This window comes from Theobroma cacao, chromosome 7 (assembly GCF_053813885.1).
Source record: "Theobroma cacao isolate CCN51 chromosome 7, ASM5381388v1, whole genome shotgun sequence".
Lineage (NCBI taxonomy): Eukaryota > Viridiplantae > Streptophyta > Magnoliopsida > Malvales > Malvaceae > Theobroma > Theobroma cacao.
This window is the reverse complement of record NC_142645.1, coordinates 3,510,050-3,525,912: the sequence shown is the minus strand read 5'-3', so window position 1 is coordinate 3,525,912 and position 15,863 is coordinate 3,510,050. Positions and strand designations below refer to the sequence as shown.

Here is a 15,863-nt window from a genome sequence, read left to right as displayed (position 1 = left end):
TTCATTGTCCCTCCTCACATGACACTCGAAGAACTGCATTTACTATAACGTAGCTTTTCTGCAATCCATAAACTGCTAGTCATTACTGTTAAGGGCCAGGTAGAGCATGCACAAGACAGCTAATGGTCTTTTGAAGGAAGAATTGCATACTAATCAACGGTCATCAGTTTAAACATGTTTGCTCTCTAAAATCTGCCAAACTGAAAAGTTTTTCTGTGAATTTTACAAGCTTTGAAAGTAGAAACCAATGGACATTCTGTGAAAGAAAGTTGTGACTTGTGAGGACAACAACAAAGGAGAGTAGGATAAGTGGCCCCATTATTCGGTCCTACTTTGCCAGTTTTTCTTGTATTCACATTTGCATTATTGTGAAACAGCTCCAAGGAAAGTGACTTCACAACATGTGCGACGACTTTTAATTCTTCCTTGCTTCATAATTCATTAATTTTCCTCTCACGGAAGCTTAAGATTAGGATTTTCTTTCAATTTGGCAAGGAGATCATCTGCTTTTTGCTGTTTATTTTTCTTCAACATGCTTGTTATCGAAAATTAATGAAGACCCTTTGAGGATAGAAGTATCAATTAATTCACTGCCTCACTGAACCAGGTAAACTGTCGATGCTTATGATTTGTCTTCATCTTTGGTAACATTAATTAATCAGAATCTTACCTTATAACACAAACCCATCTTAACATAAGTTCCATAGAAATATTCATCTTGCCCACTTTTCAATAGTTCACGTTCTTCATCATTCGTTTTTTTGTCATAAAGGATAATTTTGAAGATCTTGATTTCTTGACAATTTTTGCAAGGATAGTTTCTCATAAAGGATAATTTTGCATTGACTTATTTGCTTCATAATTCCTTCTCATTATATAGGAATCTGCAAGGGGATCTGCTTAGTGATATCAACAAGCTGAAGCATCTGCGCTTATATTTTTCATCTTTGGTAACATCTCTGAATCTTACCTTCTGGCATAAACTTATCCTTCAACAAACTCCATATAATTTTTTTTTGGTTCTTTCTCTTTAATTTATATTTGATGATGGAATTGAGACTAGGGAACCATAGAAACTAAATATAAGTAGACAAAATATATGGGAAAAAAAGGATTAAAATAACGTAAGCAACTATAGTCTCCAACAAAAATTTTAATAGTATGAAGTTTTTCTTTTGTTTGAGTTATGCAACCAAATATATACTTTTGTGTGAAAATATCCATTTTTAACATTAAATGGTAATTTCTATATTCATTTAGGCCAACAATTAGAAATTCTTACTTTATCTAATTTAAATTTGTATTCAATGAATAAAATGAATAAATAAAACTAATCAAATGTACTAAATTTAGTCTTTCAATATCAAAATTAAAACTTTACATTGATTAATATATGCATGACATTTATTTAATACGCATACATGACATTTATTAATCTTAAACAAGATGTTTGTGAAATTCTCTCTTTGTTTTTGTTCTCCCATAAAAAGAAAAAATGGCTGTTAAGTTTAAATGGTATTTTTAATGTCATTCTACGTTCTTAGTTTACTTTTGTAATTATTTTTTAAGATTTTTTAAAACACGTTGATGTGGTATGATGATATGGTCATATCTTATTTTTCACCCTCAACATCAGAGTCACCTCAACACCACATGAATATAAAATGATAAGAGACATTTTGATTAATAACAATTAGTCAACTATTAGTTATAAGGCTTACTTGATCCAAGTTAAATAAAAATATAAGGATTTGAATGAACACAATAAAAGAATAAAAGTTTATTTGAATTTTCTTAAATAGTTCAAGAGTTTTTGTTAGCATTATGCCTATATTCATTTTCAACATTCAATAGTAATTTCTATATTCATTAAGGCCAACAATTAGATATTCTTACCTATTCTAACTTAAATTTTTATTAAATGTGTAAAATGCATAATCAAATTTAGTAAAGTTAGTCTTTCAATACCAAAATTAAAATTTTGCATTGATTAATAGATATATAACATTTATTTAATATGTATGTGTTAGAAAAGCAAGTTATCAACTTTAAATGGTTTCCTTTTTTAATAAAAAATTTTGTGATTTATAAATTTATAGTCAATTGATTTCTCCATTCTCATCATCCTTTTATTAATGTTGTAACGATCAAGACTAGGAACCACATAGATATGATATATTCAAGAATTTGAGATGGTTCTTTGTGGCCATTTATAATATATTACATTCTGTTTACAATATATAATCAAACCTTTGTTATCAGCAACAAGAAAATAATTGTTCAGTTTTTTGGTTAGACTAATTCACTTCTGAAATTATAAACTTCTATTAATGTTATAAGTTTCTTAATCCAGGGACCAGGCCATCTGTTAAATTCATATTTGCATTAGTGCGAAACAGAAGACGAGAAGGACAATAATGAAGGAGTGGAAAGTAGGACAAGGTGCCCCATAATTCAGTCCTACTCTGTCAGTTTTTCTTCTATTCATATTTGCATTACTGTGAAACAACTTCAAGGAAAGTGAATGTACAATTCGTGCGACGACTTTGCATTGACTTGCCAGCTTTTAATTCTTTCTAGCTTCACAATTCATTGATTCTCTTCTCACAGAGATCATCTGCTTATTGCTGCTATATTTCTTGAGTGTGCTTGCTTCTCAAATTTAACAAAGACCTTCTAAAGATAGAAGAATCACTTCACTATCTCCCTAAACCAGGTAAACTGTTTATATTTGTGTGATTTATGTTTATCTTTGGTAGCAGTGATTAATTAGAATCTTAACTTATAACATAAATTCAACTTACCATACCTTCCGACACAAGTTGGGCATTTATTGTAGTTTCCACATAAATATTCACCTTGTCCACTTTTCAATAGTTCATGTGCTTCATTATTCATTTTCTTCTCATAGATAATAGTTTGGAAAGAGATCTGCTTGTTGCTGTTTTCTGCACAAATTTAACAGAGATCTTAGTTTCCTGCTTTCACACCCTCTAAGGATGCAAGTACCAACTCATCTACCTCACTTGACCAGGTAATTAAACTGTTTAATATAGATTTGGGTTCATGTTTTCTGGAATCTCAGATTCATCATCTTTCCTTCCACTTAATTATTTTGATTCTTTGTTTTGTGTCATACCTCTATTTTCTTAATTAGGCAAATAGTTCTGAAGACTATAACACATAAGATTTTCACCTTTATTAACACTACTAATTTTCCTTGTTAATTTTATGGCAGTTTGTTTCTTCTGCCTTAGAAGTTTGCGCTTAACACAGAGCCAAGGAGGTTTGTGGATCATTTTAACTGACCTTTGGGTTTCATCTTTCCAAATAATTTGAAGAACAAACCAGGTATATATCCTGAAGGTCATTACTCTCACAATTTATTCCTGCAATTATTTCTTAATTAATGTCTTTGTGGGATATATTGGTATTATCACAAGGTTCCTTACTTATGTTTAGATTATATTAATCCATAATTGAAATTTTTTAGGATTGTTCAAACAAATATTAATTAATATTCTTTAGTGCCTTTGATGTTTATCTTTATTGAAAATTAGTTTTTCCTCTTTATCCCTCCTTTAATTGATGATGTAATTAACATCCAAGAATTTGTGATAGCTATCAACAGGGGGGAAAGAAAAATAAATCATTTATTAATTATTTATGGTTTATATTTTCTTAGTTTTGCTTGAAAGTGAAATATTAAGGAAAATTTGAAGGAAAATATAAAAAATAAGGTAAAAGAAATAAAACACTTGGTAATGCTTTATAAAAATATTACAGATGCTTCACCCAGTATTCTAAAACAGAATTTAAGAAATACAGTAATTAAAAAGTTCATTACTAATTAATCAAACAACAGAAATTTAGAATTTTAGTTAAAAACAAAAATGCTTTTACATATATATTTTTTGATATTACAAGAACAAATACAAATTACAGTCATGACAAAACAAATGATTACATTTGGTGTAAAAAATCAATGAACAAATTATCAATAAAATAAATAAATAAATAACTAGCATAAAAGTAATATCGACCTTATACATCTTCCTTACCATTGAAACAAAGCTTCATTGACAATTTTATCTTTGTTATACTCAAACATAACAAGTGGAGCAAGAATCTTAATATACGTTGGCTTTTTAAACTGCAGTGAGCTCGTAATATGGATTGGATATTGTCATTTGTTGAAGTGATAAGGAGCTTTGGGGGTCCATACATAAATCATCATTGGAAACTTGAAGATTATATGAATGAGCTTCGAGGAAATGTGAATAGTCTAAATTCTCGAAAGCGAGACCTCGAATTAAAAATGAAAGCAGAGGATCGTTGCGGGAAAAAGATGAAGAAAGAAGTGGAGAACTGGCTCAAAGATGTAGAAAAGGTCGGCAATGAAGTCAAAAACATTGAAGAGGAGTTCCCTTCTGTTTCATTCTTGTCACGTGGCCGTCTAGGAAGTTTTGTTTGCCAAACTATTGAAAACGTAAACAAAATTTACCAACAAGGTAGTTTCCTTGACGGTGTGGCAGTTGATGGGCCTCCAGCCACCGGGGTGACATTACTAACATCAAATCTAGAAGGTGAAATCAATGTAAAAGAACAAATTTGGAAGTATTTGATGGGTGATGAGGTTGGAATGATTGGAGTATGTGGAATGGGTGGTATAGGGAAAACTACCATTATGAAGCATATCAATAATCAGTTGTTGAAGGATAATCGGTTTGATCAAGTGATATGGGTCACTGTATCAAAAGAATTGAATATTTTCAAATTACAAGAAGATATTGCAAATTCTTTGAAACAAGCTCTTCCAACAACTGTATTGCAACGAGCAGCACAATTAAAGAATATTTTGGAGGGAAAGAGATATATGTTGATCTTAGATGATGTTTGGAAACGATTTTCTCTATTGGATGTGGGAATCCCTAAACCAACGTTAGGAATGAGGAGGAAAGTTGTACTCACTAGTAGATTGATTGAGGTCTGTAAGTCTATGGGTTGTGAGGTGGTCAAAGTGCAACCACTTTCAAAGAATGAGTCCATGAACTTATTCTTAGATCACGTGGGGCGTAGAGTTGTACAAGATCAAAATTTAAAGGACATTGTAGACAAAATTGTTGAGAAATGTGGCGGTTTACCACTTAGTATTGTGACAATAGCCGGGACCATGAAGGAGGTAGATGATTTTTGTGAGTGGAAGAATGCACTAATTGAATTAGAAGAGCGTGTGGAAAGTGTGAAAGAATTGGATATCGAAGTATATGAGCCTTTGAAGTTCAGTTATGACCATTTGAGAGATCCAAAAATTCAAAATTGTTTCTTATACTGCTCTTTATATCCTGAAGATTTCATAATTAGAAAAGTGGAATTAATTGAAAATTGGATAGATGAGGGACTCCTTGATGGCTTACAGACCAAAGAAGCAATGCATCACAGAGGTTATAGCATTTTAAATAAGCTTGAAAATAATTGCCTATTAGAGAGGGTTGGAGATTTTATTGATGGAGTTAAGATGCATGATGTTTTGAGGGACATGGCGTTGTATATTGCAGGGCATCAGTTCATGGGAAAAGCAGGTATGCAATTGAAAGAATTCCCAAGTGAGCAAGAATGGACAGTGAGTGTTGAGAAAGTTTCCTTGATGCGAAATTCAATATTAGAAATTCCTTCTCACATATCACCTAGATGGCCTCATTTATCAACTTTGATATTGCAAAGTTGTGACTTAAGAAGGATTTCAGAATCTTTTTTTAAGCACATGTCTGGGTTAAAAGTTCTAGATCTTTCTCGTAATAAAATAGTGAGTCTACCCAATTCGATCTCTAACTTGAAAACTCTCAATGCATTGATACTTGCTAAATGTCGCCAGTTAAAATATGTGCCTTCATTAGCAAAGCTCAGAGCATTGAGAAAGTTGAACCTTTTGCACACAGGATTTGAAGAGGTTCCTCAAGGCATAGAGATGTTAGAAAACTTGAGAGATCTTCGTATGGCTTTAAAAGAGCTACCAGTAGGAATATTACGGAGGATTTGTCATCTCCAATGCTTAATGCTACAGGATACGTTTGTAAAGGGAGAAGAAGTAGGCCAATTGAGGAAGCTCGAGTGGGTTTCATGTTCATTTCGCAACGTGCAAGAGTTTAAGAAATACGCAGAGTGTACACAAGGTAAATGGCCTACATCTTTCATTTTTCAAGTGGGGGGACCACCTGTGCAATGGTATATTGGTTTTGGGCGTCCCCCAAATTTCAAAAAAATTGAGAAACAGGTTAAATTCAGAGATTCGGAGATAGAGAGGTGTGATGATAGGGTGGTCCCACATGACCTTCAAACTTTAACTATTGAGAAGTGTGATGATTTCAAATGTTTAAACAACATTCCTTTGTTTCGTAAGGCGACTGACTTGAAGGAATGTCAAATTACGCAGTGTGAAGGGATGGAGTTTGTGGTTGACTTGTCATCATCGTCTAGCGATGCACTTCACAACATTGAGGAGTTATACCTTAAGGGATTGCGAAACTTGCGTGAAGTTGTGAGAGTAGGAGTAGGAGTAGCGGTTGAAATTGAATCTACCTCTCATGCTCCAACACCACCTGCCATCTTCTCTTCTCTTAAAGAATTCCATATGAGTTTTTGTTCGAGGGTGAAGAAGTTGTTTCCAGTTGAGCTGTTGGAGGGCCTCCAAAACTTAGAGGAAATTTTCATTGAATGTTGTGAAGAAATGGAGGAAATAATAGCATCAGAAGAAAATCACAAAGGAGAAGGAACAACATTTATTCTTCCCAAATTAAAATCATTGTGGTTGCAAGTCTTACCAAAATTGAAAAGCATTTGCAGCGGTGGAGTTATGATTCCTGCAGATTCTCTCCAAAATCTTGGTATAGTCAAATGTCCAGAAGTAAAGAGGATCCCTTTGTCTCTTCCCCTTGTTGAAAATGGGAAATTATCTCCTCCTCCTTCTTTAGAAAGAATCATAGTAGGCCTGAGAGAATGGTGGGAATCAGTGGAATGTGATCAGCCTAATGCTAAGGATGTCCTTTCTCCCTTTGTTCGATATTCTGAGTGGTAGAATGAGATAGAGGTGTTTGATTAAATGTGGCTGTAAGGCTCTTGCTTCTTATTAAGAACTGCAAACATTAATTGTGAGTTTATTTTCATCTCTTTCTCATTTGCTAAAGAATTACTCTGATGCTCCAACACCACCTACCATCTTCTCTTCTCTTAAAATATTAGATATGTGTAGATGTTCGAAGATTAAGAAGTTGTTTCCAGTTGAGCTGTTGAAGAGCCTCCAAAACTTAGAGGAAATTAGTGTTAGCAGTTGTGAAGAAATGGAGGAAATAATAGCATCGGAAGAAAATCACAAAGGAGAAGGAACAACATTTATTCTTCCCAAATTAAAATCATTGTCATTGGAACTCTTACCAAAATTGAAAAGCATTTGCAGTGGTGGAGTTATGATTTCTTTAGATTCTCTCCAACGTCTTCAAATATGGGATTGTCCAAAATTAAAGAGGATCCCTTTGTCTCTTCCCCTTCTTGAAAATGGGCAACCACCTCCTCCTCCTTTTCTAAAAATATCATTGCAGTCCCGTGGGAATGGTGGGAATCAATGGAATGGGATCAGCCTGATGCTAAGGATGTCCTTTCTCCCTTTCTTCATTTTTAATAGAATGAGATGGAGAAGAGTTATTCGATTAAATGTGGCTCCACGGCCCTCAATGGTACAGTGCCCTCTTGCTTCTTGTTAAAATTGCAAACATTCTGTTGTTATTTTTATTCATTTATCTCTTTCTCATTTGGTATATAATTGCTCTTCTTTTTATAAAAAAAGAAAATAATTGTTATTTTCTGTGTGACAGCAAAATCCCCAATTGAATGCCTTTTTATGTACTGAATCTTCTTACTTCATTCATCCATAAAATGATGCATAAAACTTTCTCCTTCTCAGTCCAAACTTTATAACAGTACCAGCTATGGCTTCTTTGAAACTCAATTTCTATGTAAACCCATTTCATGTATAACATTGCTCTTAGCCCTTTTATTTTTCTCTTTTCTCAACATAGGTATTGGAGAGATATTACTGGTCATGACAAACCACTAATTAAAAATTTGTCTTTACCCTGCAATTACAAACAGAGCATCCCCTATTTCTCATAAATGTTTAGAAGCACTTCTCTGAAAGTGAATGAGCAGCTAGCCAAAAGGCCTTAGCTAAAGATTAAAAACAAGATTACTACCTCTTCAGATCACTAATCTGTCCATTAGCTATAAAACTCTTTTTGAGCATTTAGAAAGATGCCTAGCTAAGCTCAGGACATCATGAAATAAACTTCAAATTTTTATCAAAGAAATTTAGCCCCCCATATTGACAAGTTATCATAAATCTAAATGTTTGTTACTTGTTTTCTACTGCACTTTGTGTATAGTTCATTGATGAAGAGTCAGTCAATCACATCATCCTATAAAAGAATGCATGATCTATCAGCCTGGTATTTCTATTTTATATTTCAACCATACAAAATGTCTCAAATAGAAATCATTGATCACAGGACTTGTTCTGAACCAAACTGATGATACAAGACTTCACATGGAATGCAGAAAGCCAAGCATACACTAGTTCAGATAATGGAGGAAGAGGTTGTGGTTGCGCCTTTTGGTTGGATAATTTGATTGATTATGGACAGTTTCAATCAGTAGGGCAGGATCTATATGTTAGAGTGTCTGCTTCAAAATCAGGTATGAGTCTACATTTTCTCGTTTTCATTACTTTTTTTTTTGTTCATATATGCTTTTCTTTATCAAATTCCGTCATACAGAATTGAAAGATAAGCTCAGGATGGAGCTTGCTGCAGTGATTAGAACACTACTGTCCTGTGCTTTCCGGACTGTTTATTGTCAGTTATTACATTTACAGAAGCCCCAGAAAGTTGAAAGGTAACTTTGATAAATCCTTCACAAAAATGCTCATTTTGTTCCTTTGTTAAAAATTACTTTGTTAATAGTGATGCTAGCAAATCAACATGCAGTTTCTTCAATGCTTATCAGTGTGAAAATAGAGTTTTTAATGAAGCAAATGACTGGAGATGCTTGGTCTTGTGTGATCTCAAAAACCACATCAGCTTTTTGTCCAATTATCTAGCTCAATCAAAATGCATAAGAATCTATCATATTTTATGGTGAATGCCAAGCCTATTTTGGCTACTGTTTCAGAGAAACAAAAGACAATAAGGAAAATGATCAAGAAAATCAAGTCCAAGATGAAGACATGGAGCTTCCAATATTTGAGCCTCATACCATAGCTCGTGCTACTGATAGCTTTTCTGTGGACATCAAGCTAAGGGAAGGTGGTTTTGGAACTGTTTATAAGGTAAAAGTTGCATCATATAATTGAAGTTACCTTAAGTACAGAGAATTTATCTTTATTATTGAAGCTCAATCTTAAGTGTAGTTTTCCAGGGGACACTAGCAAACGGACAAGAAATTGCTGTGAAGAGGCTTTCAAAAAGTTCTGGACAAAATTGAAAGAGTTTAAAATTGAAGTAAAATTGATTGCCAAACTTCAACATCAGAATCTTGTAAGGCTTCTTGGGTGGTGCATTCACAGAAAGTAAAGACTGCTGGTTTATGAGTACATGCTTAACAGAAGCCTTCACTCATTCATTTGTGGTCTGAATCATTGAAAACCTGTCAATTTAGTTTGGTTTATTGCTTCTCTTATCATAAATATTTCATACATTTTACACATGGTGCAGTTTGCTGCTTCCAAAGATCAAAAATGATATTGGACTGACATGAAGAGAATACCTACCAATTGCCAGATCAAACAAGAAGTAAAGGACTGAATTGGTCCAAGAGTTTGGGAATTATCTGCGACAATGCTAGGGGACTACTCTATCTTCATCAAGATTCAGGATTGAGGATTATTTAGAGATCTTAAAGCTAGTAACGTCCTGCTTGATAGTGAGATGAATCCAAAATTTTCAGATTTTGGCTCGGCTAGAACTTTTGGAGGAGACCAAACTGAAGGGAATGCTAAAAGAGTGGCTGGAACTTAGTGTCACTTTATTTCATAATGTCTAAAAATCCTCATATATTTATTGCTTTAAATGATGTTCTGCAGTGGTTATATGGCACCAGAATTTGCTATTGATGGACTATTTTCTGCAAAATCAACTGTCTTTAGCTCTGGTATATTACTGCTGGAGATATTAAGTGGGAAGAAAGATAGGGGCCCTTACCATCCAACTCAGAGCGCCAACCTTGTTGAACATGTCAGTTTCAGCTGATTTTTTTTTTTTGGACTTGGGGGAAGGGGGATTTGAGCCCTGCTCTTTAAGCAGGGATTATAATCAAATTTTAGTTGCTTATCTTGGTCTGATAAAACCTAAAAGGGTTTCAATTTGTTGCAGGCATGGAGATTATGGAAATAAGGTACCCTTCAGAACTTGTTGAAGAATGCTTAGAAGAGTCTTGCAACCTATTAGAAGTGATACAATGCATCCATATTAGTCTTTTTAATGTACAACAGCATCCTGAGGATAGGCCAAGTATGTCAACTGTGATTCTGATGTTGGGAAGTGAAACTAAATTGCCACACCCATACGACGTAGTTTTTTATTGCTGAAAAGACCACTTCATGAAGAAGGTTCTTCATCAGACAAGCATGTATCTTCTTCAACAAATGAAATGACTCTGTCAGTACTAGATGCTCGATAATTGATTAACTGTATACTTAACTCTTTCATCTCCAAGTCATTATTATTATATGCTATTGACCAGTATGTTTTGTACCTCAGGCTTTGATACCGGTAGTTTAGTCCCAATTTGAGCATAGCACCCTGCAAGTGCCTACTTGCGGTATATTTGTCTCACAGAGACATTAACAAGATGACTGCACTGAAACTTCATCAGTTGTAAATTGTTTTGATTTCTTTTATCCTGTACTCTTTCAGATGTTTCATTGAGGAAGAGTCATTTAATGCTCATATCATAACAAAAATAAAAATGCATGATAAGCCGTTACTTATTTGTATTTGTTACATAAACTTAGTAGAAGGCTCCGTAATCATTGATGATGTTCTCTACGATCTTGTTGCCTGCCTGTCCCATGTGAAGTTCTTTTGCCTTTAATGTCATATATGTACCATAAAAATATTTACAGGCAAAATAATATTTTGATTCATTGTTTTTATGGAGTAGGCATATTCAGTTTCTCTCAATCAAATACATTTATTCTTATCAGCATGGAACATCTTGGCTTTAGCCCAATCTTTCGATTGATTTCCTGCCGAACTCTATCATCTGAGATATATGATCTGTACACACTGCAAGCAAGATTTAAAAATGGCTGTTCATGGTTTATGTGCTAGGAAAGTGAAGTTTTTTGACATTGATAGCTGATTAAATTAATCTTGGGTTGTAATAACTTCATTAAATTTACATCTCATCATAATCACGAGTTTCAGAACCATTGGTTGTGTTAGTAGCACATATTAATCCGATTATTAAATCATAGATTGACATTTGCAGTTCCTACTCTTTGTTGTAGAGTCGAGTAATATATTTGTTTACTCATTCCCTCTGCTCATTGTCTCACAATATTTTATTCACATCAACTTCTTAAAACATGATCTGCTTCTCAACTCTAACTGATTGATTGAGAAAATCAATGATCGAACAAATTCATATAGTTAGAACAACTTTTTTATATACATAAAAAAGGAAGAACATTGTAATTTATCTGAATGAGTAGTTTTAAGAAGACTTAATTAACAATTAATAAGGTGTTAATTAGCCCTTCATTATAGAAATAATTTGAATTTTCGCTTTTGCCTGGGAACTTTTCATATGTTAATAAAAAGAAAAAAATTCGAGGAAACAGGCAATGCTTACTTAAGTTGTTGCATCTTCTTTTCTCCCACTTCTTCCTTTTTATCTTTCTTTTTAGTCAGAATGCTTAGTTTCTAACTTTTCCTGTTTGAGTCATTGCGGTGCCATCATGGATGACCTAACAAAGCCAAAAACATGAAATTTTATAGGTTTATGCTATTCTAAACAAACTGATTGGGGGAAAGTAGGGGAGTTTTAATAGCATTTTTAACCCTTAGGACATGTTATTGCAATTTCTTGGTAATTTATTGGAAGACAGATTTGTGATATCACATCAGGTTTAAATATGATTATTAAGATTTATATAGTAATTCAAGTCAATCAGTTTCATAGAAGATTTATATAAGATTTGTACATTTATTAGCAATATTGTTAGCATTGACTCACTAGCTATTAATTATTTTTTTCTCATAATTTAAAGTTTTGTACAAATGTTAGCAATATTTTAGCATTCACTCATTGACTATTAATTATTTTTTTCTCCATAATTTCAAGTTTGGTACAAACGTTAGCAATGTTAGCAATGGCTTGCAGCATTGACTCATTGACTATTAATTAATTTTGAGTGCTATTCATAAATGGGCTTGAGACACAAGGCGTTTTTAACAATAGTCGTCCCTATAATTTTATCTACTTTTAGCTAAGAGAAAAAAATTGGACAAAATTGTCTTTAATGAAACCGACCCATTCGCTAGGCTCCTTGCCTTAACCTGAAACCTATTAATGGGTCAAGTATGTTTAGGTTTGCACCTCAAACTGACTTATATTTTTTGAGCTTTTCTCACCAGACTATTCATCTCTGGAGTATTCTTTACCAGAAAGAAAAACGTTTAAGTATTTTGAGTATTTTGGAGTAGTTTTTGATGCACGAAGAAAACTTGTGAGCGTTTTGAGCATTTTTAAACATTTTAGAGTGATTTTTGATATATGAATAAAAACTTTCGAACATTTTGAGCATTCATATTTGGTAATTATGTTGTTAAATGGAATATGGTGTATCGTTTGAAGTTGTTGATCTTGTTAAATGGAATTCTAGAGTTTTGGTGATTTTTGGAAATTATGTGACTAGTTTTTAAGTACTGCGTGGCTGATTTCTGATAAGACATTGCGTGACTAGTTAATAGGCATTGCGTGACTGATTTTGGGCATTACGTGACTAGTTTTTTATAAGGCATTGCGTGACTAGTTTCTGATAAGGCATTGCGTGACTAGTTGATAGGCATTGCGTGACTTGTTAGTAAGGTATTGCGTGACTTGTTAGTAAGGCATTGTGTGACTAGTTCGTAAGGCATTGTGTGACTTAGGCGTTGCTTAAAAATCAGTCATGCAATGTACAAAAACTAGTCACGTAGTGCCTAAAACCAATCACGTAATGACTAAAAACTAGTCACACGGTGATTAAGTCACGCAATACCTAAAAACCAGTAAACTCAATTTTAGGGTTCTATGAATAAACCAACAAACTCAAGAACCTAAAACACATATTTTTTTTTTTTTGCTAAGCTATGAAATTGTGCATTTCATAAAAGATAGGTTACAAAACTCCATAACCCTCCAAAGCAAGAGAAAATATATCCCTATCAGGAGGTCTTGCTCACTCTCTTTATACAAAAACAAAATATACCCTCTTTACAAAATATTTCCTGAACAATTTCAACTCAAAATCTCATAAAAAAAATCAAAATCCCTAACAAACATGCTTAACAATCATTCCAATCCCAGACACAATAAAATCGTGAAACACCATAAAACCCATCAAACATGCTTTAGCTGTTCTTTCTCTTGAGCAAAATCGCTGCTTGCAAAGAGCAAAATCACTGTTCATCACCCTTAAGAATCCCAAGATCCACCATAAAAAAAAAAACAAAATAAGAAAGAGCTTGATGTCATATTTGCGAATTGGATGGCGAAATAGACATATTTGAGTAAAGAGAGAAATCGAGATTTAATTTTGAAATTTTTATCTGGATGGTAGGAAAGAGAAAACTGAAACCATTTTAATTTGCCTAAAATTGTTTAAAGGGTATTATTGTCAAGTCATACCAAAAACTGGCTAAAAACAATTAAAATTATAAAGACGGTCATTTTTGAAGTCACCTCTCTATGAAGGTCATTTCTCACAATTTTCTCATAAATTTATGTTATAATTTAAGATTCTGATTAATTAATGTTATCAAAGATAAAACTAAATCATAAGTATAGACAACTTAATTCAATAAGGCAATGAAGTGATACTTCTATCCTGAAAAGACCCTTAATTAATTGGAGAAACAAGTGCAGTCAAGAAAAATAGCAGCAACAAATAGATTATCTCCTTGCAAAAATGAAAATCCTAATCCTATGAGAGAAGAGAATCAATGAATTGTGAAGACAAAAAAATTGAAGTCAGCAGCACCCAATCAATTGGCTATTTGGTTGATTCATGATTTTTTTTTTTTTTGTCTAAAGATCAGGCTTTGAATCCCTCTTTCTCTAATTAAAAAGAAAGAATTAAAATCGGCAACTCAACGCAAAGTTGAATTATTTTCAACCTAATTAGACAAAAAAGGAAAAAGAATAGAGGCACAAATTAAAGAGAAAGAACCAAAAAAAAAAATTTATGGAGTTTGTTGAAAGATGAATTTATGCCAGAAGGTGAGATTCAGAGATGTTACCAAAGATGAAAAATATAAGCGTAGATGCTTCAGCTTGTTGATATCACTAAGCAGATCCCCTTGCAAATTCCTATATAATGAGAAGGAATTATGAAGCAAATACGACAATGCAAAATTATCCTTTGTGAGAAATTATCCTTGCAAAATTTGTCAAGAAATCAAGATCTTCAAAATTATCCTTTATGAGAAGAAAATGAATTATGAAGAACATGAACCTTGTTGAACATGTCAGTTTCAGCAGATATTTTTATAATCAATTTTTTGCTGCTTATCTTGGACTGATAAAACCTAAAAGGGTTTCAATTTGCTGCAGGCATGGAGATTATGGAAATAAGGCAGTCCTTTAAAACTTGTTGAAGAATGCTTGGGAGGGTCTTTGCAATCTATCAGAAGTGATACAATTCATCCATTATCAGTCTTTTAAGTTTACAACAGCATCCTGAGGATAGGCCAAGTATGTCATTTGTGATTCTGATGTTGGGAAGTGAAACTGAATTGCCACACCCCAAACAACTTGGTATTTTGTTTAAGAAAAGTCCACTTCATGAAGAAGATTCTTCATCAGACAAGCACGTATCTTCTTCGACAAATGAAATGACTCTGTCAGTACTAGATGCTCGATAATTGATTAACCGTATACTTAACTCTTTCAACTCCAAGCCATTATTTTATGCTATTGACCAGTATGTCTTGTACCTTCGGCTTTGATAGCAGTGGTTTAGCCCCAATTTGAGCATAGCACCCTGCGAGTGCCTACTTGCGGTATATTTGTGTCACAGAGACATTAACAAGATGACTGCACTGAAACTTCATCAGTTGTAAATTGTTTTGAATTCTTTTATCCTGCACTCTTTCAGATGTTTCATTGAGGAAGAGTCATTTAATGCTCATATCATAACAAAAATAAAAATGCATGATAAGCCATTACTTATTTGTACGTATTTTCTACATAAACTTAATAGAAGGCTCCGTAATCATTGAAGATGTTTTCTACGATCTTGTTGCCTGCCTGTCCCATGTCAAGTTCTTTTGCCTTTAATGTCATATATGTACCATAAAAATATTTGCAGGCATAATAATATTTTGATTCATTGTTTTTATGGAGTAGGCATATTCAGTTTCTCTCAATCAGATACATTTATTCTTATCAGCATGGAAGATATTGGCTTTTGCCCAATCATTTGATTGATATATATTAATATTTGGACAGGAGATTTTCCTAGCTGCTATTATCTTCCCTTGGCTTTGCTTTGCTGCTTCTTTTTTCTGATTTTAAACAGCGGATGATGGAATGGAAATACCCCAATTCAT

General features: G+C 33.3%; 1 protein-coding gene across 12 annotated transcripts; it reads left to right on the top strand.

Annotated features, from left to right (window-relative positions):
• Positions 1-353: 353 nt before the first annotated feature.
• Positions 354-11,035, top strand: LOC18593741 (putative disease resistance protein At1g15890). 12 transcript variants are annotated; one of them, XM_088807985.1, is made up of 14 exons: positions 355-607; positions 881-950; positions 2,354-2,442; positions 2,611-2,716; positions 2,912-3,034; positions 3,239-3,351; positions 4,160-7,148; positions 7,250-7,730; positions 8,559-8,745; positions 8,826-8,943; positions 9,220-9,376; positions 9,466-9,675; positions 9,762-10,280; positions 10,419-11,035. In XM_088807985.1, exon 7 carries the CDS (start codon positions 4,172-4,174, stop codon positions 7,073-7,075), a length of 2,904 nt encoding a protein of 967 aa, XP_088664111.1. In that variant the 5' UTR covers positions 355-607; positions 881-950; positions 2,354-2,442; positions 2,611-2,716; positions 2,912-3,034; positions 3,239-3,351; positions 4,160-4,171; the 3' UTR covers positions 7,076-7,148; positions 7,250-7,730; positions 8,559-8,745; positions 8,826-8,943; positions 9,220-9,376; positions 9,466-9,675; positions 9,762-10,280; positions 10,419-11,035. The 12 variants fall into 12 exon arrangements, with proteins under 12 accessions (XP_088664109.1, XP_088664111.1, XP_088664113.1 ...); XM_088807987.1 differs by having other exon boundaries at positions 7,240-7,730; XM_088807988.1 differs by having other exon boundaries at positions 4,160-7,730; positions 9,762-10,063; positions 10,130-10,280.
• The last annotated feature ends 4,828 nt before the right edge of the window (positions 11,036-15,863 follow it).